The sequence below is a fragment of the Haliotis cracherodii genome, unplaced genomic scaffold, assembly GCF_022045235.1.
Source record: "Haliotis cracherodii isolate W230 unplaced genomic scaffold, xgHalCrac1.p SCAF_5, whole genome shotgun sequence".
NCBI classification, from domain to species: Eukaryota; Metazoa; Mollusca; class Gastropoda; order Lepetellida; family Haliotidae; genus Haliotis; species Haliotis cracherodii.
Window position 1 is genome coordinate 567,586 of NW_027266308.1, and position 27,053 is coordinate 594,638.

General features: G+C 39.3%; 3 protein-coding genes across 4 annotated transcripts in view; all 3 read left to right on the plus strand.

The window, feature by feature from the left end:
• LOC139442980 (uncharacterized) overlaps positions 1–27,053 on the plus strand; it is a 38,902-nt gene that overhangs the window by 10,198 nt on the left and 1,651 nt on the right. The window contains exons 1-3 of one of the 2 annotated variants that reach the window (XM_071223909.1): positions 9,810–9,859; positions 22,679–22,880; positions 24,792–24,899. In XM_071223909.1, coding sequence (XP_071080010.1) covers positions 22,692–22,880; positions 24,792–24,899 — 297 coding nt within the window. In that variant the 5' untranslated portion in view covers positions 9,810–9,859; positions 22,679–22,691. Of the gene's footprint in view, positions 1–9,809; positions 9,860–22,678; positions 22,881–24,791; positions 24,900–27,053 lie in introns of those variants that run through there. The other variant, XM_071223910.1, reaches the window with a different exon arrangement.
• LOC139442213 (dynein heavy chain-like) lies at positions 5,735–6,508 on the plus strand. Its single transcript, XM_071222997.1, has one exon. The coding sequence runs from the start codon at positions 5,735–5,737 to the stop codon at positions 6,506–6,508; it is 774 nt and encodes a 257-aa protein (XP_071079098.1).
• On the plus strand, positions 7,247–8,914 carry LOC139442215 (uncharacterized). Its single transcript, XM_071222999.1, has 2 exons — positions 7,247–7,564; positions 7,721–8,914. Exons 1-2 carry the CDS (start codon positions 7,247–7,249, stop codon positions 8,912–8,914), a joined length of 1,512 nt encoding a protein of 503 aa, XP_071079100.1.

Genomic DNA, 27,053 nt, shown 5'->3' on the forward strand with positions numbered 1-27,053 from the left:
ATTCACAATTATATTTCATAGCATGTGGTTACTAAATATTACATCACAAGGCATGTGGATATTACATATTATATCTCAAAGTATGTGGTTATTCACTATTATATTTCATAGCATGTGGATATTACATATTATATCACAAGGCATGTGGATATTACATATTATATCTCATGGCATGTGGTTATTTAATATCATATATCATTGCATTAGGTATTGCATATTATATCTCGAGGCATGTGATTATTCATTATCATATATCAGGGCATGTGGTTATTCAATATTATATATCAGGGCATGTGGTTATTTCATATCATATCTCAAGGTTTTTTTTTTTCAATATTATATCTCAAGGTATGTTGTTATTCAATATTGCATAGCACGGTATGTGGTTGTTCAATATTATATCTCAAGGTATCTGGTCATTCAAAATTACATCTCAAGGCATGTGGTTATTCAATATTATATATCATGCCACTTAGTAATCACATAGAATATCGCATAGCATGTGAGTATTACATATTATATTTGAAGGTTTGTGGATAGTCAAAAGTATAAAGCATGGCATGTGGTTATTCAATATTATATCTCATAGCATGTGGTAATTACATATTATATAACAAGGCATGTGGTTATTACGTATTATACAATATGACATTTGGTATTACATATTATATCACAAGGTATGTGGTTATTCAATATTATATATCATGGCATTAGATTTTACATATCATATCTCAAGGTATGTGGTTATTCACTATTATATCTCATAGCATGTGGTTATTACATATTATATCACAAGGCATGTGGTTATTCAATATTATATATCACGGCTTTAGGTATTACATATTATATCTCATGGTACATCTATGTTGTTATTCAATATCATTTCTCATGGCATGTGGTCTTTTTCAATATTATATCTCAAGGTATGTTTTTATTCAATATTACATAGCACGGTATATGGTTGTTCAATATTATATAACAAGGTATCTGGATATTCAATTTTACATCTCAAGGCATGTGGTTATTCAATATTATATCTCAAGGTATATGGTAAATACATGTTATATCTCAAGTTATGTGGTTATTCAATATTATATATCATGGCATTAGGTTTTACATATCATATCTCAAAGTATGTGGTTATTTACAATTATGTTTCATAGCATGTGGTTATTACTTATTATATCACAAGGCATGTTTATATTACATATTATATCTCAAGGTATGTAGTTATTCACAATTATATTTTATAGCATGTGGTTATTACATATTACATCACAAGGCATGTGGATATTACATATTATATCTCAAAGTATGTGGTTATTCACTATTATTATTTCATAGCATGTGGATTTTACATATTATATCACAAGGCATGTGGATATTACATATTATATCTCAAGGCATGTGGTTATTCAATATTATATATCATGGCATTAGATTTAACATATTATATCTCAAGGTATGTGGTTATTCAATATTATATCTCATATCATGTGGTTATAACATATTATATAACAAGGCATGTGGTTATTACATATTAAATAACAAAACATGTGGTTATTACGTATTATACAATATGACATTTGGTATTACATATTATATCACAAGGCATGTGGTTATTCAATATTATATATCACGGCATTAGATTTTACATATTATATCTCAAAGTATGTGGTTATTCACTATTATATCTCAAAGCATGTGGTTATTACATATTATATCACAAGGCGTGTGGTTATTACGTATTATACAATATGACATTTGGTATTACATATTATATCACAAGGCATGTGGTTATTACATATCATATCTCAAGGTGTGTTTTTTCTATATTACGTAGCACAGTAAGGGTTTTTTCAATATTATATCTCAAGGCATGTGGTTATTCAATATTATAAATCACGGCATTAGGTTTTACATATTACATCTCAAGGTATGTGGTTATTAAATATTATATATCATGTCAGTTAGTTATCACATAGAATATCGCATGACATGTGATTATTACATATTATATTTGAAGGTTTGTGGATAATCAAAAGTATATAGCATGGCATGTGGTTATTCAATATTATATATCAAGGCATTAGGTTTTACGTATTACATCTCAAGGCATGTGGTTATTCAATATTATATATCATTGCATTAGATTTTACATATCATATCTCAAGGTATGTGGTTATTCAATATTATATTTCATAGCATGTGGTTATTACATATTATATCACAAGGCATGTGGATACTACATATTATATCTCAAGGTATGTGGTTATTCACTATTATATTTCATAGCATATGGTTATTACAGATTATATCACAAGGTATGTGGATATTACATATTATATCTCAAGGTATGTAGTTATTCACAATTATATTTCATAGCATGTGGTTACTAAATATTACATCACAAGGCATGTGGATATTACATATTATATCTCAAAGTATGTGGTTATTCACTATTATATTTCATAGCATGTGGATATTACATATTATATCACAAGGCATGTGGATATTACATATTATATCTCATGGCATGTGGTTATTTAATATCATATATCATTGCATTAGGTATTGCATATTATATCTCGAGGCATGTGATTATTCATTATCATATATCAGGGCATGTGGTTATTCAATATTATATATCAGGGCATGTGGTTATTTCATATCATATCTCAAGGTTTTTTTTTTCAATATTATATCTCAAGGTATGTTGTTATTCAATATTGCATAGCACGGTATGTGGTTGTTCAATATTATATCTCAAGGTATCTGGTCATTCAAAATTACATCTCAAGGCATGTGGTTATTCAATATTACGTCACGTCATCCCATCAACGTTTAAAGTCGAACAAAAATTAAACCGAAATTTGACCAAATTTGGTTTGTTGACAGTCCTTCACAACAGACAAACCAATGTACGTTGACTGACATAGAGCTTTCTTCAGGATTCCAACAGATGTAGCAGACTCGAAAGTGGCAAGGTGACATCAAAATACATAGAGTGGTATGGACTGTTTTCGATCGCACAGCCGTAAAGTGATATGAACAAATCAATATTGGCCGCGACAACATACTCTGTGAGTATCGGAACTATCACCTATCGCCTAAACTCCTAAACCTAAACCCAACCAGTTCACATGCAATGTTTCATTTTCGGGAAGGTCAGACGTCATACGAGTTTACAAAAGGTTTACATTGTGAATTTGTTATCAAAATAATCACCAGCGACTCCTAACTCAGGCGTGATATGACCATCCAGCGTCATGAAGAAACTATTAAGGACAAATAGTGCTAACTCCACAATACCTATTCCCATCTTGAAAGGACATTCTGTACTTCTGGTGACTGCGGGGGACATTAGAGAGTGAGTATGGTTTTACGCCGCTTTAGCAATATTCCAGCAATATCACCGCGGGGGACACCGGAAAACGGGCTTCAAACATTGTACCCATATGGGGAATCGAACCCGGGTATTCGGCGTGACAAGCCAACGCTTTAACCACAAGGCTACTCGACCACCCGCGATATTTGCATTCTAAAGAGTGAGTGAGTTGGCTTAACACTTTTGTCTTGAAACCTTGTACATTTTTCCAGTTATATCTCGGCGTGTCAGCTTGATACAGTTCTTCGTGTCACAGATTGTATAGTAACCCCTTTGTAAAGCTCAAACCCAGACATCATAATGTCCTGAATTTAGGATAGGAACCGACGATCGGTGGTTCGTGTCCGAGCTAAGGTTGACAACTCTTCACAGCGGTTTTGACCACTGGGCGACAAGTGACCCCATGTTCGAATAGGTTTCACGGCTCTCGAGAAAAAACTTCAATTGTCAAAATGGTGGTCTACTTATCCCACTTTCCGTACACCCAATCACACTGCCAACAACTCAATCTCATTAAAATCAGATCTTAGTTCTCGCTACCGCTAAACGAACTTTGACCGACCAATGGAATGACCAATCAGGAGGCAGCTTTCTCGTGCTTTACGGCACTAATTTCAAATTGGCGACTACGCTTCGAAACATAGTTTGACAAATTCTCGATTACAAATTTAAAACCTGAACAAAAGAACATTATGGAATGGCTAATAGATGGGCTAGATTGTATGGATTCAGTCGTTAAACCCGTAACTATCGTTCGGAATAAAGTTTTCGAGATTGCATTCCGACTGTCACTTTCATATTCTGGTAAGCGACGCTCTGATTGGTCGGATGAAAGGTCGTTCTGACGTGACCCCTAATGGGATGTCTTCAGATCTTTGTTTAGCGGTAGCGAGAACTAAGGTCTGATTTTAATGAGATTGGCCAACAACTAAACAGGGAAATAATTTGTCAGGAAACGCCTCTAGGATGGACATGCTTCCCTGTTGCGAACGCCGGGTGTCATCATTGAGTTTCCGCACAGTGGAATCTGTTTCGGCGGATAATCGAGCTTGCCGTTTTAGCATTGTGTAAATCGATTCGAAGAGTAACGTCATTGACGTCGACGTATCTAATGTTCAGTGCCTGATCCACAATGTCGTCGTCGTCGTCGTCGTCGTGAATGACTCCAGCCCACAAGGCCACAGTGAGCGTGTGATCAATGATATTGAAAAAACGTATATAAAAAACCCATAAAACATGAATAATTAATGCGCCTGTTGTATATGGGACAATGACATGACGATCACATTTTCGACATAGTAGTCTGATGGTACACAACCAACATTCTCATACGAGCTGACCCGTCAAGATCCGGGGTAGAATAGGTCTTCGGCAACCCGTGCTTGCCCTAAAAGGCGACTATGCTTGTCGTAAGAGGCGACAAACGGGATCGGATGGTCAACTCGCTGACTTAGTTGATGCATGTCATCGATCCCAATTGCATGAATCGATGCTCATGTAGTCAATCACTGGTTTTTCTGGTCCAGACTCGATTATTTACGGACCGCCGTCAAATAACTGGAATATTGCTGCGTGCGGCGTTAAACAACAAACAAACAAACAAATCACACCGAGCTACATGGCGGCAAACTGACAGTGTTTATTTATCAGTCCAGTGTTACCAGGACGTTTGTGATTATTATCTCACTAGTTGTAGAATGACTGCAGGTGATGCTGATGTAGAGAGTATTGATGAAGCGATTTGATCTATTAATGCATCTGCATTGACCTGTACACACGACACACTCCACGTGCCGAGCTACATCACCGGGAAACAGTGACTGACGACATGTAAACGAGTTTAACACGCTTCCTTACTGTTTCACTGTACACCGTGTTTCTTATGTGGTTCAAAAACAAACGTTTCTAAATTTAACATTTCTTTTTAAAATTATTTCTTTTCTATTGACACACCCCATGAGCAGTGTGCGTCGGCAGCACCAACAAATCCACAACGAATACATTTTGTTAGAAGTGTCAATGCATGGACTTCTGTCTCCAAAATTTGGTAAAAGGAGTTTTTATCTTCCTTGCCACAATTGACTGCCAAATTAATGTAGAACATACACGATTCAGGTGACACAATCAGTGCATATATTAAGGCATCTACATGAAATCACTATTTATCGATTGAAAATAGAAGTGATAGCGTATTTTCATAATCCTGGTGCATGGTGTGTATGTCATTAACGTGGTACGTGGGATTTACAAATACATTTGTGTAGTGATTATCATATCACTTAATGAATGGAATGGTGGCTGTCTGGTACGTGACTGGGATGTGACGTGATACATTACTACGTGAGTATGATAGTGATACAGTACCACGTGAGTATGATAGTGATAGATTTCTCCGTGAGTATGATAGTGATACAGTTCTACGTGAGTATGATAGTGATACTGTACTACGTGAGTATGATAGTGACACAGTACTACGTGAGTATGATAGTGACACAATACTACTTGAGTATGATAGTGATACAGTACTACGTGAGTATGATAGTGATACAATACTACGTGAGTGTGATAGTGATAGATTTCTCCGTGAGTATGATAGCGATACCGTTCTACGTGAGTATGATAGTGATACAGTACTACGTGAGTATGATAGTGACACAATACTACGTGAGTATGATAGTGATACAGTACTACGTGAGTATGATAGTGATACAATACTACGTGAGTGTGATAGTGATAGATTTCTCCGTGAGTATGATATTGATACAGTACTACGTGAGTATGATAGTGATACAGTACCACGTGAGTATGATAGTGACACCGTACTACGTGACTATGATGGTGATACAGTACTACGTGAGTATGATAGTGATACAGTACTACGTGAGTATGATGGTGACACAGTACTACGTGACTATGATGGTGATACAGTACTACGTGACTATGATGGTGATACAGTACTATGTGAGTATGATAGTGACACAGTACTACGTGAGTATGATGGTGACACAGTACTACGTGACTATGATGGTGATACAGTACTACGTGAGTATGATAGTGACACAGTACTACGTGAGTATGATAGTGACACAATACTACGTGAGTATGATATTGATACAGTAATACGTGAGTATGATAGTGATACAATACTACGTGAGTGTGATAGTGATAGATTTCTCCGTGAGTATGATAGTGATACAGTACTACGTGAGTATGATACTGATACAGTTCCACGTGAGTATGATAGTGATACAGTACTACGTGAGTATGATAGTGATACAGTACCACGTGAGTATGATGGTGATACAATACTACGTGAGTGTGATAGTGATAGATTTCTCCGTGAGTATGATAGTGATACAGTTCCACGTGAGTATGATAGTGACACAATACTACGTGAGTATGATAGTGACACAATACTACGTGAGTATGATACTGATACAGTAATACGTGAGTATGATAGTGATACCGTTCTACGTGAGTATGATAGTGATACTGTACCACGTGAGTATGATAGTGACACAATACTACGTGAGTATGATAGTGATACAGTACTACGTGAGTATGATAGTGATACAATACTACGTGAGTGTGATAGTGATAGATTTCTCCGTGAGTATGATATTGATACAGTACTACGTGAGTATGATAGTGATACAATACTACGTGAGTATGATAGTGATACAATACTACGTGAGTATGATAGTGATACAATACTACGTGAGTGTGATAGTGATAGATTTCTCCGTGAGTATGATAGTGATACAGTTCCACGTGAGTATGATAGTGACACAATACTACGTGAGTATGATAGTGATGCAATACTACGTGAGTGTGATAGTGATAGATTTCTCCGTGAGTATGATAGTGATACAGTACTACGTGAGTATGATAGTGATACAGTACTACGTGAGTATGATAGTGATACAGTACTACGTGAGTATGATAGTGACACAGTACTACATGAGTATGATAGTGATACAATACTACGTGAGTATGATAGTGACACAATACTACGTGAGTATGATAGTGATACAGTACCACGTGAGTATGATAGTGACACAGTACTACGTGAGTATGATAGTGATACAGTACCACGTGAGTATGATAGTGACACAATACTACGTGAGTATGATAGTGATACAATACTACGTGAGTATGATAGTGATACAATACTACGTGAGTGTGATAGTGATTGATTTCTCCGTGAATATGATAGTGATACAGTTCCACGTGAGTATGATAGTGACACAATACTACGTGAGTATGATAGTGATACAATACTACGTGAGTGTGATAGTGATAGATTTCTCCGTGAGTATGATAGTGATACAGTACTACGTGAGTATGATAGTGATACAGTACTACGTGAGTATGATAGTGATACAGTACTACGTGAGTATGATAGTGATACAGTACTACGTGAATATGATGGTGGCACAGTACTACGTGAGTATGATAGTGATACAGTACTACGTGAGTATGATAGTGACACAGTACTACGTGAGTATGATAGTGACACAGTACTACGTGAGTATGATAGTGATACAGTACTACGTGAGTATGATAGTGATACATTACTACGTGAGTATGATAGTGATACAATACTACGTGAGTATGATGGTGATACAGTACTACGTGAGTATGATGGTGATACAGTACTGCGTGAGTATGATGGTGATACAGTACTACGTGAGTTTGATGGTGATACAGTACTACGTGAGTATGATAGTGATAGAGTACTACGTGTGTATGATAGTGATAGAGTACTACGTGAGTATGATAGTGATAGAGTACTACGTGAGTATGATGGTGATACATTACTACGTGAGTATGATAGTGATACAGTACTACGTGAGTATGATAGTGACACAGTACTACGTGAGTATGATAGTGACACAGTACTACGTGAGTATGATAGTGATACAGTACTACGTGAGTATGATAGTGATACATTACTACGTGAGTATGATAGTGATACAATACTACGTGAGTATGATGGTGATACAGTACTATGTGAGTATGATGGTGATACAGTACTGCGTGAGTATGATGGTGATACAGTACTACGTGAGTTTGATGGTGATACAGTACTACGTGAGTATGATAGTGATAGAGTACTACGTGTGTATGATAGTGATAGAGTACTACGTGAGTATGATAGTGATAGAGTACTACGTGTGTATGATAGTGATACAGTACTACGTGAGTATGATAGTGATACAGTACTACGTGAGTATGATGGTGATACAGTACTACGTGAGTATGATAGTGATAGAGTACTACGTGAGTATGATAGTGATACGGTACTCCGTGAGTATGATGGTAGTGGCACGTCCTGTAGACGTAAGGTTCCCATTGGCAATCCAAGGACTGTCGCACCAGCAGCAGCAGCAGCATCAGATACTGATCACCCTGCAAACAGACAATGCCTCAGCTACCAAGGTTTTCTCTTTAAGCTCAAAACCAATCCAGAAACCAGAGTCCATCGGAATCACTGACAATAAAACAGACAAACCCTTTCCATAATTATAAGAGTCCATTGTACGATTCCGACCAAATCAAAAGCACTTGTTTATGAATCACTATTAAATAGTGATGATACCAGATGATAAAAGATGAGAGCATACAGCCCCAACGGTGGCAACAGTTTTGAAACACATGCAAAGGCAAGTCAAGTATTCACTTGGGAAAACGCAAAGTAAGGAACGTTTTGAAAGTTTAACTGGGACCTTGAATGTCGCAACCCTGACCATGACGCTCTTTAAAAATAACGCTCTTTGAAATCTCCGTAGAAAGACGAAGCTCGATTATACCTGTAAGGTGTGGAAACGTAGACACCAAAGCATGTTCGATAAGAAAGTTATGTGAGGCGAATTTGAGTTCAGAATAGAAAGTACACTCATACACATCTACTCAAGGTCTATTCATGAGCACGTGATTCACATTTCTGGGGAAGGCATATCCATTATCGATACAGACTTGGAACCTGTCCAAGTTATGTCTCACCACGTATCGCTCCTCCCACCGACAACCACCCCCTGTCATATGTGATGCACAGGCGACACTCGATGCAATATGCACATGAAGTGCACATACCTCTGAAGTATAACATTGATATCGACAACAATGCCTTACAGCGTTGCACCGTTGCCATTGGAAGAGAAACCCACATCCCCGCAGTTATCGAGATAAATATAAATATAGATAGTATTCAGTTGAGAGGTACATACAATAATATTGCAACGTTGAATAAGTCGGAATATGCAACATTGCTCATAATGATTACATTTTGTATCGTTAATGGAACACGTATTGTGGGGGGTTTTCCGCAGCGGTTTCTAGGAAATACATATAACTTCCGCTCCCTGCGGGGTCAAAGGTCGTAGTATATACATAGTGTATATATATATGCATGCTATAGGCAGCGGTTAAGGCTGGAGGTGTGGGCCCTCTAGGGATATGAGCGTTGAGGTAAGTCGGACATTGTTTGCAGGTTACTGATGTAATTGATTTAGTGCATATTTCTCAGTAAGATGTGATAAAGTCCACCTCCTTATTTCACAAGAATCGGTATCCCCCCCCCCCCCCCCCCCCCCCCCGTAGTAATCCCGACATGTGATTAATTAAGCCGATAATTCAAAACTAATATGGTGACATTAAATAATTAAATATCAGATGATATGAATTAAGTTGGAACGTGTTGAGCATGAATAAGGGTTATAGGTCACTAGCGGTATTGATATACGTATAGTATGAACTATCGTCTATCGTCCCTGGGTCATCGTGACACAACAGTCGGGACATCTATCGTCTCTAGTTGGTTGATTGTGTTTGGTTACTGCGTTAAACCTGAACGATACGTATGGAATGCAACTTGGTCCGAACAACATGGCACCGAGAACGTCCTGCTTTCATAGACAATGATACATCCCTGTATGTTAAGTACAGTACTTGGGGAAATAAACAGAGGGGAAATAAATCACATTTTGCGTGTTTCTCACAATCAAAACGCATGATGTAGACATAAAACACTATTTATCAGGAAACACACACTATTTCAAAGGTGTATATGCTAATGATATACTCGGAATTGTACCATGGACTCTACTTTAGGTGGAGATTCTTGTGATTAAGGAAATGTTCTCTCGCTTTCATTTCAACGCGTTAAGATGAGTTAGTAAATGTCGATATAAGTCGAGTTAGTAAATGTCGATGTAAGACGAGTTAGTAAATGTCGATATAATGCGATTTAGTAAATGTCTATGTGAGGCGAGTTAGTAAATGTCGATATAAGGCGAGTTAGTAAATGTCGATATAATGCGATTTAGTAAATGTCTATGTGAGGCGAGTTAGTAAATGTCGATATAAGGCGAGTTAGTAATTGTCTATGTACCGCAAGTTAGTAAATGTCGATATAAGGCGAGTTAGTAAATGTAGACATAGGGCGAGTTAGTAAATGTCTGTGTGAGGCGAGTTAGTAAACGTAGACATAAGGCGAGTTAGTAAATGTAGACATAGGGCGAGTCAGTAAATGTAGACATAAGGCGAGTTAGTAAATGTCGATATCAGGCGAGTTAGTAAATGTAGACATAAGGCGAGTTAGTAAATGTATGTGTGAGGCGAGTTAGTAAATGTCGATATAATGCGTTTCAGTAAATGTCTATGTGAGGCGAGTTAGTAAATGTCGATATAAGGCGAGTTAGTAAATGTCGATATAATGCGATTTAGTAAATGTCTATGTGAGGCGAGTTAGTAAATGTCTATGTGAGGCGAGTTAGTAAATGTCGATATAAGGCGAGTTAGTAATTGTCTATGTACCGCAAGTTAGTAAATGTCGATATAAGGCGAGTTAGCAAATGTCGATATAAGGCGAGTTAGTAAATGTCTGTGTGAGGCGAGTTAGTAAATGTCTATGTGAGGCGAGTTAGTAAATGTAGACATAAGTCGAGTCAGTAAATGTAGACACAAGGCGAGTTAGTAAATGTCTGTGTGAGGCGAGTTGGTAAATGTAGACATAAGGCGGGTTAGTAAGTGTCAATGTGAGGCGAGTTGGTAAATGTCTATGTGAGGCCAGTTAGTAAATGTAGACATCAGGCGAGTTGGTAAATGTAGACATAAGGCGAGTTGGTAAATGTCTATGTGAGGCGAGTTAGTAAATGTCTATGTGAGGCGAGTTAGTAAATGTAGACATAAGGCGAGTTAGTAAATGTCTATGTTAGGCGAGTTAGTAAATGTAGACATAAGCAGAGCTGGTAAATGTCTATGTGAGGCGAGTTAGTAAATGTAGACATAAGGCGAGTTAGTAAGTGTCTATGTGAGGCGAGTTAGTAAATGTCTGTGTGACGCGAGTTAGTATATGTAGACATAAGGCGAGTTAGTAAATGTCTGTGTGAGGCGAGTTAGTAAATGTCTATGTAAGGCGAGTTAGTAAATGTAGACATAAGGCGAGTTAGTATATGTAGACATAAGGCGAGTTAGTAAATGTGTGTGTGAGGCGAGTTAGTAAATGTAGACATAAGCAGAGCTGGTAAATGTCTATGTGAGGCCAGTTAGTAAATGTCGATATCAGGCGAGTTAGTAAATGAAGACATAAGGCGAGTTAGTAAATGTGTGTGTGAGGCGAGTTAGTAAATGTCTATGTGAGGCCAGTTAGTAAATGTAGACATCAGGCGAGTTAGTAAATGTCTATGTGAGGCGAGTTAGTAAATGTAGGCATAAGGCGAGTTAGTAAATGTAGACATAAGGCGAGTTAGTAAGTGTCTATGTGAGGCGAGTTAGTAAATGTCTGTGTGACGCGAGTTAGTATATGTAGACATAAGGCGAGTTAGTAAATGTCTGTGTGACGCGAGTTAGTAAATGTCTATGTTAGGCGAGTTAGTAAATGTAGACATAAGGCGAGTTAGTATATGTAGACATAAGGCGAGTTGGTAAATGTCTATGTGAGGCGAGTTAGTAAATGTAGACATAAGGCGAGTTAGTAAGTGTCTATGTGAGGCGAGTTAGTAAATGTCAGTGTGATGCGAGTCAGTAAATGAAGACATAAGGCGAGTTAGTATATGTCTGTGTGAGGCGAGTTAGTAAATGTCTGTGTGACGCGAGTCAGTAAATGAAGACATAAGGCGAGTTAGTATATGTCTGTGTGACGCGAGTCAGTAAATGAAGACATAAGGCGAGTTAGTATATGTCGATATGAGGCGAGTTAGTAAATGTAGACATCAGGCGAGTTAGTTAATGTATATGTGAGGCGAGTTAGTAAATGTAGACATAAGGCGAGTTAGTAAATGTCTGTGTGAGGCGAGTTAGTAAATGTCTATGTTAGGCGAGTTAGTAAATGTAGACATAAGCAGAGCTGGTAAATGTCTATGTGAGGCGAGTTAGTAAATGTTTATGTGAGGCGAGTTGGTAAATGTAGACATAAGGCGAGTTAGTAAATGTATATGTGAGGTGAGTTACTAAATGTTTATGTGAGGCGAGTTAGTAAATGTAGACATAAGGCGTGTCAGTAAATCGAAACATAAGGCGAGTTAGTAAATGTCTATGTGAGGCGAGTTAGTAAATGTAGACATAAGGCGAGTTAGTAAATGTCTATGTGAGGCGAGTTAGTAAATGTCTATGTTAGGCGAGTTAGTAAATGTAGACATAAGCAGAGCTGGTACATGTCTATGTGAGGCGAGTTAGTAAATGTCTATGTTAGGCGAGTTAGTAAATGTAGACATAAGGCGAGTTAGTAAGTGTCTATGTGAGGCGAGTTAGTAAATGTCAGTGTGATGCGAGTCAGTAAATGAAGACATAAGGCGAGTTAGTATATGTCTGTGTGAGGCGAGTTAGTAAATGTCTGTGTGACGCGAGTCAGTAAATGAAGACATAAGGCGAGTTAGTATATGTCTGTGTGACGCGAGTCAGTAAATGAAGACATAAGGCGAGTTAGTATATGTCGATATGAGGCGAGTTAGTAAATGTAGACATCAGGCGAGTTAGTTAATGTATATGTGAGGCGAGTTAGTAAATGTAGACATAAGGCGAGTTAGTAAATGTCTGTGTGAGGCGAGTTAGTAAATGTCTATGTTAGGCGAGTTAGTAAATGTAGACATAAGCAGAGCTGGTAAATGTCTATGTGAGGCGAGTTAGTAAATGTTTATGTGAGGCGAGTTGGTAAATGTAGACATAAGGCGAGTTAGTAAATGTATATGTGAGGTGAGTTACTAAATGTTTATGTGAGGCGAGTTAGTAAATGTAGACATAAGGCGTGTCAGTAAATCGAAACATAAGGCGAGTTAGTAAATGTCTATGTGAGGCGAGTTAGTAAATGTAGACATAAGGCGAGTTAGTAAATGTCTATGTGAGGCGAGTTAGTAAATGTCTATGTTAGGCGAGTTAGTAAATGTAGACATAAGCAGAGCTGGTACATGTCTATGTGAGGCGAGTTAGTAAATGTCTATGTTAGGCGAGTTAGTAAATGTAGACATAAGCAGAGCTGGTAAATGTCTATGTGAGGCGAGTTGGTAAATGTAGACATAAGGCGAGTTAGTAAATGTAGACATAAGGCGAGTTAGTAAATGTCTATGTGAGGCGAGTTAGTAAATGTTTATGTGAGTCGAGTTAGTAAATGTAGACATAGGACGGGTTAGTAAATGTCTATGTGAGGCGAGTTAGTAAATGTCGTATGGTGAATCACTAGAGACTAAACCATTCAAATGTTTAAAAAGCATATTTCTGTAATATTATCTATCCTTGGATTCGATTTTAAACGAGGGAAATGTTTCTGTTAATGGCTGAACGTTGAATCCAGTCGACGATCGAACAAAGTCGCAGCTATGCCTGATAATGAAAGTACCCGGATTCCTCGGAAATGCCGTCACTTTCTGGACACGTTCTTTCAGTTAGGCGACATACCGATGTCATGACGTGTTGGAATTCAAAGATAGATACCACAATACGACGCTGATTTTTCACTGTGAATGAATCGAGAATTATTCTGAATAGATTAAAATGACAAAATGCAGACATAAGGCGAGTTATCAAATGCCTATGTACGGCGAGTTAGTAAATGTCGATATAAGGCGAGTTAGTAAATGTCGATATATGGTGAATCAGTAAATGTCCATGTAAGGCGAGTTCCGGAGTGAGTGAGTGAGTGAGTGAGTGAGTGAGCGTCGAACCCACACATAATGGGTGCATATAATGGACGAGTCGAACACGTGTCTCCCCATGCTATGTTCAGGGCGTAGAAAGAGCTTACCCCGATCTCCTGTGAAACACGTTGTTGCACAGTCATAAAAGTGTGATATACAATACCTGCTCACTGGTATGTACCAATGATAACGTCTCATGTTTTACCTACCTTTGAAACGGGTATATTGACACTTCATTTGCACAAGGCATGTTCAGGTCACTGTGACTAGGTCGATATATCTACAGTGGATTCTGTCCAATTCGGGCTCGGTTGGGACCGGTAAAATAGTCCGGTTTATAGCGAGGACCGGATTACACAGAATACAAAAATTTCGACTGAAAATAAAACGAAAAGCAACGATCATTCATCTTCATTCGCGTACACATATTGTATATGAAATATTGACATGGACTGGCATTAAATACACATTAAGACATTTTTACTTGGAAAAGTCATTGAGAACGGATCACTTATGTTTCTGAAGATTCGGGTCTTCGGTGTGACGAGCGAACGCTTTAACAAGTAGGCTACCCCTCCGCCCTTCGAGGTGAATTAAGTGGTTCACCATCGAGGAATCATTCTCCGTGGCAAAATGGAGAACTGCTGCTGAAAGTCTTCACTACGTTTTAGAATATCCGACACAGACTACTTACTGATGCCACACTTCTCGGCTAAATCTTTCTGCCGTCGGAAAGTATTTAAATATCGTTATCGGTTAATATTTCACTCTTGTACACTGAAGTTGTCCTTAGCCAGAAAATAAATCCAATGCAATTGATTGAAATAGCAATAACTATCGTAGGAAGATAGCTTTTACCTCTTCAACATTAGTGACTCAGTTTCCGGTTATTAATTAGTTTAAAGTTAGTATAAATCCATGGTTAGTATATAAGTAAGTGCATTGTGTTGTCATCGGCCATTTGACACTGGTATTTGAAACAGGTGTTAACATGTCTTGAATCTGGTATTTGAATATACATGTAGTGTTTAAAAACGATTAACTCTGATTAATTGTTTACTATCTATAAACTGCGTATAAACATCATTTTCAAAACGTCAATATTGGTATTGAATTGTGTTAACTTATTACAAACTATAGTTTTAGAGTTTAGTTACTGTAGATGAACATACTTGTCAACATGTCACCGGTCAGATCTTGAATCTAATAGTTAGACTTGTCACCGGTCAGTTCTTGAATCTAAAAGTTAGACTTGTCACCGGTCAATTCTTGAATCTAATAGTTGGTCTTGTCACTGGTCAATTCTTGAATCTAATAGTTAGACTTGTCACCGGTCAATTCTTGAATCTAATAGTTAGACTTGTCACCGGTCAGTTCTTGAATCTAATAGTTAGACTTGTCACCGGTCAATTCTTGAATCTAATAGTTAGACTTGTCACCGGTCAGTTCTTGAATCTAAAAGTGTCTAAATTGTCACTGGTCAATTCTTGAATCTAATAGTTAGACTTGTCACCGGTCAATTCTTGAATCTAATAGTTAGACTTGTCACCGGTCAATTCTTGAATCTAATAGTTAGACTTGTCACCGGTCATTTTTTTAAAATCTAACAGTGTTTAAATTGTTACCGGCCAATTTTTTAATCTAATAGTGTCTAAATTGTTACCGGGCTTTTCTTGAATCTAATAGTATCTAAATTGTCACCAGCTAATGTTTAAATCTTGTATGTTAACTTGTCATAGAACAAACTAGTTTTTAACTCCACCAGTTAGAATATATATCTAGGGATCATGATAACAAACTATGCGAACATGTATAAATGTATGTTTGACACCGGGTCACAGATAGTCAGCGATACACTGTCAACACAATATTGTAGGTTCTCCATCCGATTATCAAAACAACCATGAAATGTGTCTTTTTCTATATAACCAATTGGCGGTTGTATGAACGATATAATTGATTGGATATATTCTGTCATTGTCTTTGTGAGTAATTTCAATAATATATACGGTATTGTATATTAAGTCCTTCCAATCAAGACACAACTCTGCCTTAAAACATAGAATGAATGTAGTCAAGAATATTTCTTCAGCATCATTTTAAAGTGTTATAGAGTTCCTGGTAGATTCATCAGCTCCTCCTGCCCATGTCGGAGGAAGGCAACAGAGGTGACGACAAATCGAGACGACTTCACATAAAAGAACTTCACTTATTCTCCGACAGCGTGACTCCTGATGGCGTAGATCATTGCTCATGATACTCGTCACTGGATTGTCTGGTTCTGTCTCGGTTGTTTATGGACCGCCCTCGTTTGGCAGGCGTCCGACCACCCGATCCCGTTAGTTGCCTCATACAACAGTCATGGGTTGGCGCAGTTAAACATGGGTCTTTTCCTTCCTATTGCGTGGGATGGACCAAAGTACCCCTTTATACAAACAGTAGAGCTCTAGGGTGACAATGACATTCCTGTGTGGGCGAACCCCCGCCATTCATAACCTGCAGCCGCCCTCTCATGAGTTTAAACTTAAAGGGGCACTGATCTAAAGCAATTCCCCGGGACTGGTTGTTGCCTTTGTTATTGTATTTTTCGTGAGTATCCGGATTATATAGCAGAAACCTAGACTAGTTCGCGACCTGTGCTGCGCAATTCGTAAGCGCATTTATCACTTTTATTAATAGTATAAGGGCGTATGGTCACATTGATCAACAAAATGAAATACAGTTTTTGAAATAATAAGGAAATGTAGGTATCTTTTTGGGTAGCATCGGTAATGGTGACAAAGTTTTGATAAGTCACTTGCTTGGTGATTGTACGATTTTCGTTTACACTATTTTGACTTGCAACACAAAGTAAATATTTCACCTGAGCATGGCTTATTTTATCGTGTTTATATCTTTACAGTCAAAATGTGCAAAATTTTCACCTAAGAATTATGTTAAATGCCGGAATATTCAGTTATTTCACAAATTGACAGTAAAAAATCTGTATTATTGTGATAACGAATTCCAAACAATTTTATGTTTAATATGATCACCAAGAGGCTGAAAATGTTGCGATGAAAAGTGCATTTCTATATTGTTTGGCTTCTAATCCTACATAATAATCTATTGTGATGTGTGAGGCCCTTTTGCTCGTCTTAATCAATTTTAGTCAATCTGTTAAAGAAATGGACAGAATTGTCAGTCAAAATGACTGAAATATTTACACATTTTATAAATTGCCTTAGAGAATCAGATTTTACAAATTGACTGTAATATATACACGCTTACAAAGGAGAAGACTTGTGAAAACAACGTCTATCGCGCATCGAAGAATTTCCCAACCAAGACGTAGAGGAACAAGAATGAATCTGTTCAATGCTACAGCAAATGAAGGAAAACGAAATGCAAATATCATAATTACAACCTACCAAATTTATGTGTATAATTTAAGGCAGCTTCCTTGTTCGAGGAATGTATTCGTGAATATCCACACAAAGGAACAATATCCCACATGTCTGCAGCTGTACAAAGAAACTTATTCGATGCCACGTGGCTCTGTAACAATCAAATATTTTAAGATATATATATCGTTTCGGGATATTATAACCCATGTTCGTTTCTGAATTGATCACTTAGATTGTTTCAGGTGTTTCTCCTAGGTGTCAAGTCTCAAGGGTCGGTGAGAAAACCTACGTGGCAACTATTTTCATAACATCCACGGTTCCTAGAAAAATCCATTGAGTTAGATAAGAATGAGCAATCAATCAACGTATTATCGGTTAACCCTTTGAACAAAGTATGTTGTTTTTACATCAGCACTTCAGGCCATGATATGAGTGTATTCCCTTTGTTTTAGTAAACCTAGACCGGGTATTCTGAGTGGTGCTACCACTAATTATACCTGTAATAAAGTCATTAACTGATCATCAAGTGAATGACGACAAATACACAAGTGTAGGGTTATACCAGAAAACGTTGATGACAAGGGAGTAGTAATCGTATTATCGACGCAATCCGAAATCCGAAAACGTTTTCACTGCATGGGTGCTTTTTGTATTATTAAACTATAACAATCAGGGGTATTTCTAAATGAGCTCCGCCGTTCTTTTTGTCTGTTTAGGCTGCAGAAATCAATCAGCATGCACCCTTTGTCGAAGTCTTTAGAGATCACGGTTAAACCAATCAATGTTCAAACATGACTAAAACAAATATTACCTCCAAGTTTATTTAGGTGTCCTTGCAGACGGTAGCCCAGTCTATTGTCACGCTCAGTTGCGTTGTGTATCATCCGGGTACTCACGGGGAAAAGACAATAACAAAGGCAACAACCTGTCCCGGAGAATTGCTTTAGATCAGTGCCCCTTTAAGAAATAAACGACGAGTGGGTAGTTCTTTATCGTACAATAAAACACTGCAGGGAGAATATACCATGAAGGGCGCATACTTCTTATATGAGATATCAACATTATGTACAGCCTCTTTAAGGATGTTACTAAAATGTTTAAGCTTTAAAAGTATTTACCCGTATTTTGATAATGATGACTCCCTGAGTAAAATCCGACCTCGGCAATGTCGGACAAGTCCATTTTATGCACAGGTGGGTATTTCCCGCATATTCACACAATCCTGTACCTTATCTCCCAATAACGATTGTCATATCTCTCCCACCTTTGGATGCAATCGTTCGGCCATCGCGTTCATCTGCGTTGCCCAGCTACATCCACGGGGAACAACTCACCAGACACTTCCCTCTCAAAAATAACGTCGTCCAATATACGACGTCATTAAGTTTGGAGAGCATATTCGAATCTCCAGAAATGAAGTCATGATAGAAAAATGATTTTATCGTGAGTTAAAGCACACTTCGTTCTTCATTGTTCTTTGCGCTTTATCGCGTAGCTATCATATAAAAAAGACCCCGAATTGAGGTGAAGTGAAATGGGGTTTAACGTCACGTCCAAGATTATTGCACTTATATAGCGACGCACATGCATGTGTGTGTGTGGCTGCTTGTACTAGTTCGGACTGATGCCGATTAATAGTGCTAGACCAAGCCGCAATTTTACACACAGAATTCAGAAATTCGTAAACAGTTTAGCGAGCTGCGACATCTGAACATTTCAGTGAGGCAATTATTAACAAAACTACGACAGTAGGAGGAAGCCGTTATCAGAAAAATATTGCAGCTAAAGATATCTAATAATAAACAACAATATGAGTAGGCGTATTTAGCTGAGTAATGCACCTCGGTGTTATCAATAATATAGCAAGAGTATATAGAGTCTTATTCATTGTCATTTTCACTCCACCACCAAGACAATGTTTTCAAGAACTAAACGTAACCACAAGCTCCCGTGATGTACACTGCAGGGGGCTGGCCATGGGCTCTTGGTTCTAAGCGAATCCACGTGTGCTGTTTGTCAATCTTTACTTTTGTGACACGGTAAAACCTTTTGAGGTATTGAATAAATCTCTCCAACGCTCGTGTTTGGTCTCGAAGTCTTTTATTCCCGCCATTGCCCTCATCCTTTACATAACCGGAACGGCTTCCGCTCATAAATCCGGACCATGAACAGGATCAACCGGACCAAGCCCGGATATTGACAAAACCCTTGTTTGCACTGCAGGTTGCACATATGTGCGCATGAAGCGCCAAGTGAGACATGGCACAAATAGTTGGACATGACTATACTGACTCTGAGCCGACAAGTCCTTATTTTAGCCCCTTAATGCCGAGCCCCAGACAGGGTAACAACAAGTACCACCTTTTAACGTCTTTTGGTATGATGCGGCCGGGAATCGAACCACGGGCCTTCCTCTCTCCGGGCTGGCGCTCTACCACGGAGGCGGTCCCGAACATAACATATGTACATTAATTAGGAATTGTTTCATGTGCTCGTTTTAAGATTAAATATATTTTTGTAGTTTATATTAGATTGTAATACATACGTTGAGCGATACTGAAATCTGCAAACGAAAAAACACTAATACGAGTTTCTGTTATCACCTGTGTAATAAACTCTTCGTGTGTCGGTTTACTCCTTGTATGTATGTAAAATGACTTACAGTAAACTACGGTTATAACGAACTCAAAGGGACTACTCATTTTTGTTCGTTATAACCGTAGTTCGTTATAAGCATATATACATCATAACTACAGCAAATAGTCGGGACCAAAAAAGTAAGTTCGTTATATCCGTCAGTTCGTTATAAGCGTGTTCATTATAACCGTAGTTTACTGTATCTATCGGTGTGCATGTAGTGTCAACTCACTGATATTTGTTTGGAAATTCAAAACCGAAAATCAGAGGATTATCACTCACGATTATCTGCCGAAACAGATTCCTTTGGGCATAAAATGCAAAATATTGCTGAAATATATAAAAATGGATCACTGAAAATCAGTGATGATACCTAGAGTTCGCGAAAAGGGTAAGCTTGGTCTGCCCTATCCGTAGCACCTACCATTCCCACAGTTTGTCACGAGGTAGTAATTGTTTTTTGTCTAACGCCGCACCCAGTAACCCTCCTGCCATGCGACAGCGGCATGTGAACCATCGAGCCTGAACCAGACAATCCAGTGATCAGTATCATGAGCAATGAACCACGGTGTCAGAGTTCGAATGATTAATTATTTAAATGTGTAGTCGTCTCCAATTCTGGTCTCTGTCTCCATCATCCGACATTGGAGATGCTGACGAATCTACTCGGAACTTTAAAGCAATGACCTAAGCCGCCAGGAGTCACGCTTTGGTAGAGTTTTGTGAAGTTATTTTAATGTGAAGTCGTCTCCATTTGTCGTCACATCTGTTTCCTTCCTCTGACATGAGCAGGAGATGCTGATGAATCTACCAGGAACTCAATAACACTTTAAAATGATTGCTGAAGACATTTTCTTTACTCTATTCATTCTGTGTTTTGTGGTAGAGTTGTGTCTTGATTGGAAGGACCTACTCTGCAATACCGTATTTATTATTGAATTTAGAGATAATAATAAAATAGGCCCGATATCGTATATTGTTCATACCACGACCAAATGATTATTAATTAAGCAACTCGCATAACAACACATTTCATGGGTTATTTTCATATTCGTTTTGAGGAACTACAGTACTGTGTTTACAGCGAACCCGTGAATATCTATTTTCAGTTATTTAAAGACACCCGGTGTCAAACATACATTTACACATGAACACATATTTTGTTATTTTAATGTCTAGATATATATTCTAACTGGAGAAGCTAGAAACATTTTTGCCCGGTGACAAGTAGACTTACAAAACATTAACTAGTGAAACGTGAGAAAATATTTCTTTTTTTACAAGAATCAAATATTAACTGGTGAAAAGTTGGAAACTATTTTGATATGCAGTTTATGAATAGTTAACAATTAATCAGGATTATTTTTGAATACTATTGTAGCTATGTATTGGGATTAGGTTGATGCATGTCATGGTATCCCAATTGGGTAGATCGATGCGCATGATGTCAATCACTGGCTTGTCTGATCCAAACTCAGTTAATAACAGACCCCGCCATATAACGGTAATATTGCGACGTTAAACACACACACAAAAAAAAACAAATAAACGAATAAAGCTGAATAAACATGGATGAAGCTTGTGAAGACTTTCATTTATTGATAAACAATTAAGACTTCTCCTGGGTATTTCACAGATGACCAGTTCTAATTCTGCTGGACACTCGTTCCTCTGTCCACTCACGCGGGGAGAGTGAAGAAGCAATCTCACCTGTTAGTTTGCACGATTTGTGTGATCATTGATATTATTAATATTAGCTACATACATCTTTCAACCTGTGAAGATCTGGGGTAGAATAGGTCTTCAGCAACCCATCCTTGTCGCAAGAGGTGACCATTCTTGTCATAGCAGGCGAGTAACGGGACCGGGTGGTCAGGCTATCTGACTTGGTTGATGCATGTCATCGTATCCCTATTGCGTAGATCGATGCTCATTATGTCAATCACTGGATTACCTCGTCTATACTCGAGTATTTACAAACCGCTGTCATAGAGCTGGAATATTGCAGAGTGCGGGGTTAAACAACAAACAAAAAACAAAAATACATACATCCTTCGGCGCCACTACTACTAAATTGTGTATATTTCTCCACATATACCACACATTATGTCTCAAATGCCTTCCCCATGTTACAGCTAGCCCCCTGACATGGCGACGTTTGTCGATACCGAGGAGAGAGAGAAGGCTCGACTACGTCAGGCGGAAGAAGACGGACTCGCCCAGCAGACCATGACGCCAGTCATCAAGGAGTATCTCCGCCTGAAGATACTCAGTGACAGACATTCACACGGCTTACCCGAATATCAGGCACTGTTTGCTGAACCCGTTAGACACGAGGTGGGTACATCAGAACCCGTTAGACTCCAGGTGGGTGTATGAGAACCCGTTAGACTCGAGGTGGGTGTATGAGGACCCGTTAGACTCGAGGTGGGTGCATTAGAACCCGTTAGACTCGAGGTGGGTGTATGGGGACCCGTTAGACTCGAGGTGGGTGCATTAGAACCCGTTAGACACGAGGTTGGTACATTAGAACCCGTTAGACTCGAGGTGGGTGTATGAGGACCAGTTAGACTCGAGGTGGGTGTATGAGGACCCGTTAGACTCGAGGTGGGTAGATCAGAACCCGTTAGACTCGAGGTGAGTGTATAAGGACCCGTTAGACTCGAGGTGGGTGTATGAGGACCCGTTAGACTCGAGGTGGGTGTATTAGAACCCGTTAGACTCGAGGTGGGTGCATTAGAACCCGTTAGACACGACAATACCCAGGCCTTCTGACAATGGTTAATGCAGAAGGCTGCAGTGTTGGGGAGTCTTCACATTCTCCGAAAGGTTCTGGATGGGTTTGACTCGACAGTGCTTTCTGTTTGGGCTGCGTGTAGGTGGGTAAACGCCCTGAACCTGGATGAAGACAGCGTGACAGCTTAATGTGGGAGGAAAGCCCGAAGTGATGCAGGTCTCAGACGTTTACCACTTCGGTGAAACCCACGAGCACGGATATGGTGCTGACAAACCTAGAAACATAATCGGGGCGAACCGGGATTCGAACCCACAATCATAGGTTTCTGGCATGCCCAAGGGACGCAACTCTGCACAGCGAATCGCGGCGCCTTAGACGACTGGGCCACCCGTGCCCCCTTGTGAGAGAAGGTCTTAGCTTTCCGATATTTCCTAGGTGATAATTTGCTGGCTGTCCAGGGCAAGTGGTTGATCGAGAACCACATCCAAGCTCTGTACTTGTTCTGTTCGTGTTATATCGAAACAGCCCAACCCCACTCCATCCCACTTCCAGGGAAGAATAAGCACCGACTACAGAGGATCTGATGGGGGCAGGCTCGATGACTTCCTGGCGAACTGCCTTCTCCCAGGGTGTGGGTCGTGCCTCACGCTGTCAGTGGCTTGTTTGCCCCGTTCAAACGCGGTCATGTCCTGACTGACTGGACAAACACTTCAACTCAGCTTCATCAAATTATTGTTATAGAAGATAGTGACGTGGTCAAGCTGTTTGTTCATAGCGTAGAATACCCGGGTTTTGATCCGCCTTTTAATACATTCATGAACATAATGTAGTGCATGAAAGAGGAAACGATACCTGCTCTATAGTTATATATAATCAGACTCTAAAGCTACATATAACCAGAATGGTTAGGCGTAGACTTATCCTGTTTATAATACACGGAACCGGATTTTGGACGTGATTGTAACTGATTCCACCTTCCTCCTGGTAATCATGAAGATTCGGTCCCATGGCCGCGTCATACCAAGCGACGTTGAAAATGGTACTTGTTGTTACTCTGCCTGGCGCTCGGTATTGAAAGGGTACAACACGTACTGGACGGCCCTGGGTCAGTATATTGCGTCTGAGTGGGGTCTAGCTCTATGAAACCGACAAAAGACATAACTAGTATAAGCAAACACCGCTGCTGAAGCTATGCTTATGTTGACGCTGATGTTGATGCTGATGTTGACGTTGATGTTGATGCTGCTGCAGCTGCTGCTGATGTTGATGTTGAGGCCGATGTTGATGCTGAGCTTGAGGCTGATGCTGATGCTGAGGCTGAGGCTGATGTTGACGCTGATGTTGATGCTGCTGCTGATGTTGATGTTGATGCTGCTGCTGATGTTGATGTTGTTGCTGCTGCTGATTTTGATGATGATGTTGACGCTGATGTTGATGCTGCTGCTGCTGATGATGATGATGATGATGTTGACGCTGATGTTTATGCTGCTGCTGATGCTGCTGTGTTTCAGTTACGCGACGACGAGAAGGTGAGACTGGAACGTCGGAGGCAACAGAACAAGGAGGCGGCCAGGCGATGTCGTGAGAAGAAGAGAACACAGAGGACCGCCATAGAGAATGTACGTGGGCCAGCTCCTGTTGTGTTCAACACAATCCCGAACACCAGGGTGATATATAAAGTATCACCGAAACTATGGTGATAAGAATTGTTTCCCTCTTTATATCTCAAACTGCGATGTTGTTCCGCGTGTTCCATAACGTTTAAGCTGTTGCATCAATTAAGAGGACCATGGTTTGCTATGAATCATATTGCTCTCAATTTGTGTCACTAATTTGTACACGAAAGAGACTTTTTGTCTTCAGTAGTGTAGTCTTTGGAGTGCGATAACAGTATATCCTTTGGTGTTCGATATTGTATAGCCTTTGGTGTGTAACTGTATATAGCCTTAGGTGTGTAACTGTATAGCTTTTGGTGTGTAACTGTGTAGCCTTAAGTGTGTAACTGTATAGCCTTTGGTGTGTAACTGTGTAGCCTTAGGTGTGTAACTGTATAGCCTTTGGTGTGTAACTGTATAGCCTTTGGTGTGTGACACTGTATAGCCTTTGGTGTGTAACTGTATAGCCTTTGGTGTGTAACTGTATAGCCTTTGGTGTGTAACTGTATAGCCTTAGGTGTGTAACTGTATAGCCTTTGGTGTGTAACTGTATAGCACTTGGTGTATAACTGTATAGCCCTTGGTGTGTAACTGTGTAGCCTTAGATGTGTGACTTTATAGCCTTAGGTGTGTAATACTGTATGGCCATGGGTGTGTGATATTGATAACCCTTGGTGTGTGATACTGTATAGCCCTTGATGTGTAACACTGTATGGCCTTAGGTGTGTAACTGTATAGGCTTTGGTGTGTGATACTGTATAGGCTTTGGCGTGTAACACTGTATAGCCCTTGGTGTGTGACACTGTATAGCCCTTGGTTTGTAACACTGTATAGCCCTTGGTGTGTGAAACTGTATAACCCTTGGTGTGTAACTGTATAGCCTTTGATGTGTAACTGTATAGCACTTGGTGTGTAACTATATAGCCTTTGGTGTGTAACTGTATAGCCTTTGATGTGTAACTGTATAGCCTTTGATGTGTAACACTGTATAGCCTTTGATGTGTGACTGTATAGCCTTTGGTGTGTGACACTGTATAGCCTTTGGTGTGTAACTGTATAGCCTTTGGTGTGTAACTGTATAGCCTTAGGTGTGTGACACTGTATAGCCTTTGATGTGTGACTGTATAGCCTTTGGTGTGTGACACTGTATAGCCTTTGGTGTGTAACTGTATAGCCTTTGGTGTGTAACTGTATAGCCTTAGGTGTGTGATACTGTATAGCCTTTGATGTGTAACTGTATAGCCTTTGATGTGTAACTGTATAGCCTTTTATGTGTAACTGTATAGCCTTTGGTGTGTGACTGTATAGCCTTTGGTGTGTGATTCTGTATAGCCTTTGGTGTGTGACACTGTATAGCCCTTGGTGTGTAACTGTATAGCCTTTGGTGTGTGATACTGTATAGCCTTTGGTGTTAGACACTGTATAGCCTTAGGTGTGTAACTGTATAGGCTTTGGTGTGTAACTCTGTATAGCCCTTGGTGTGTGACACTGTAAAGTCCTTGGTGTCTGTCACTGTATAGCCCCTGGTGTGTGAAACTGTATAACCCTTGGTGTGTAACACTGTATAGCCTTTGGCGTGTGACTGTATAGCCTTTGGTGTGTGATTCTGTATAGCCTTTGGTGTGTGATACTGTATAACCCTTTGGTGTGTGACTGTATAGCCTTACGTGTGTGACACTGTATAGCCTTTGGTGTGTAACTCTATAGCCTTTGATGTGTGACTGTATAGCCTTTGGTGTGTGATTCTGTATAGCCTTTGGTGTGTGACACTGTATAGCCTTTGGTGTGTAACTGTATAGCCTTTGGTGTGTGATACTGTATAGCCTTTGGTGTGTGATACTGTATAGCCTTTGGTGTTAGACACTGTATAGCCTTTGGTGTGTAACTGTATAGCCTTTGGTGTGTAACTGTATAGCCTTTGATGTGTAACTGTATAGCCTTTGGTGTGTAACTGTATAGCCCCTGGTGTGTGAAACTGTATAACCCTTGGTGTGTAACACTGTATAGCCTTTGGTGTGTGACTGTATAGCCTTTGGTGTGTGGTTCTGTATAGCCTTTGGTGTGTGATACTATATAGCCTTTGGTGTGTGACTGTATGGCATTTGGTGTGTAACTGTA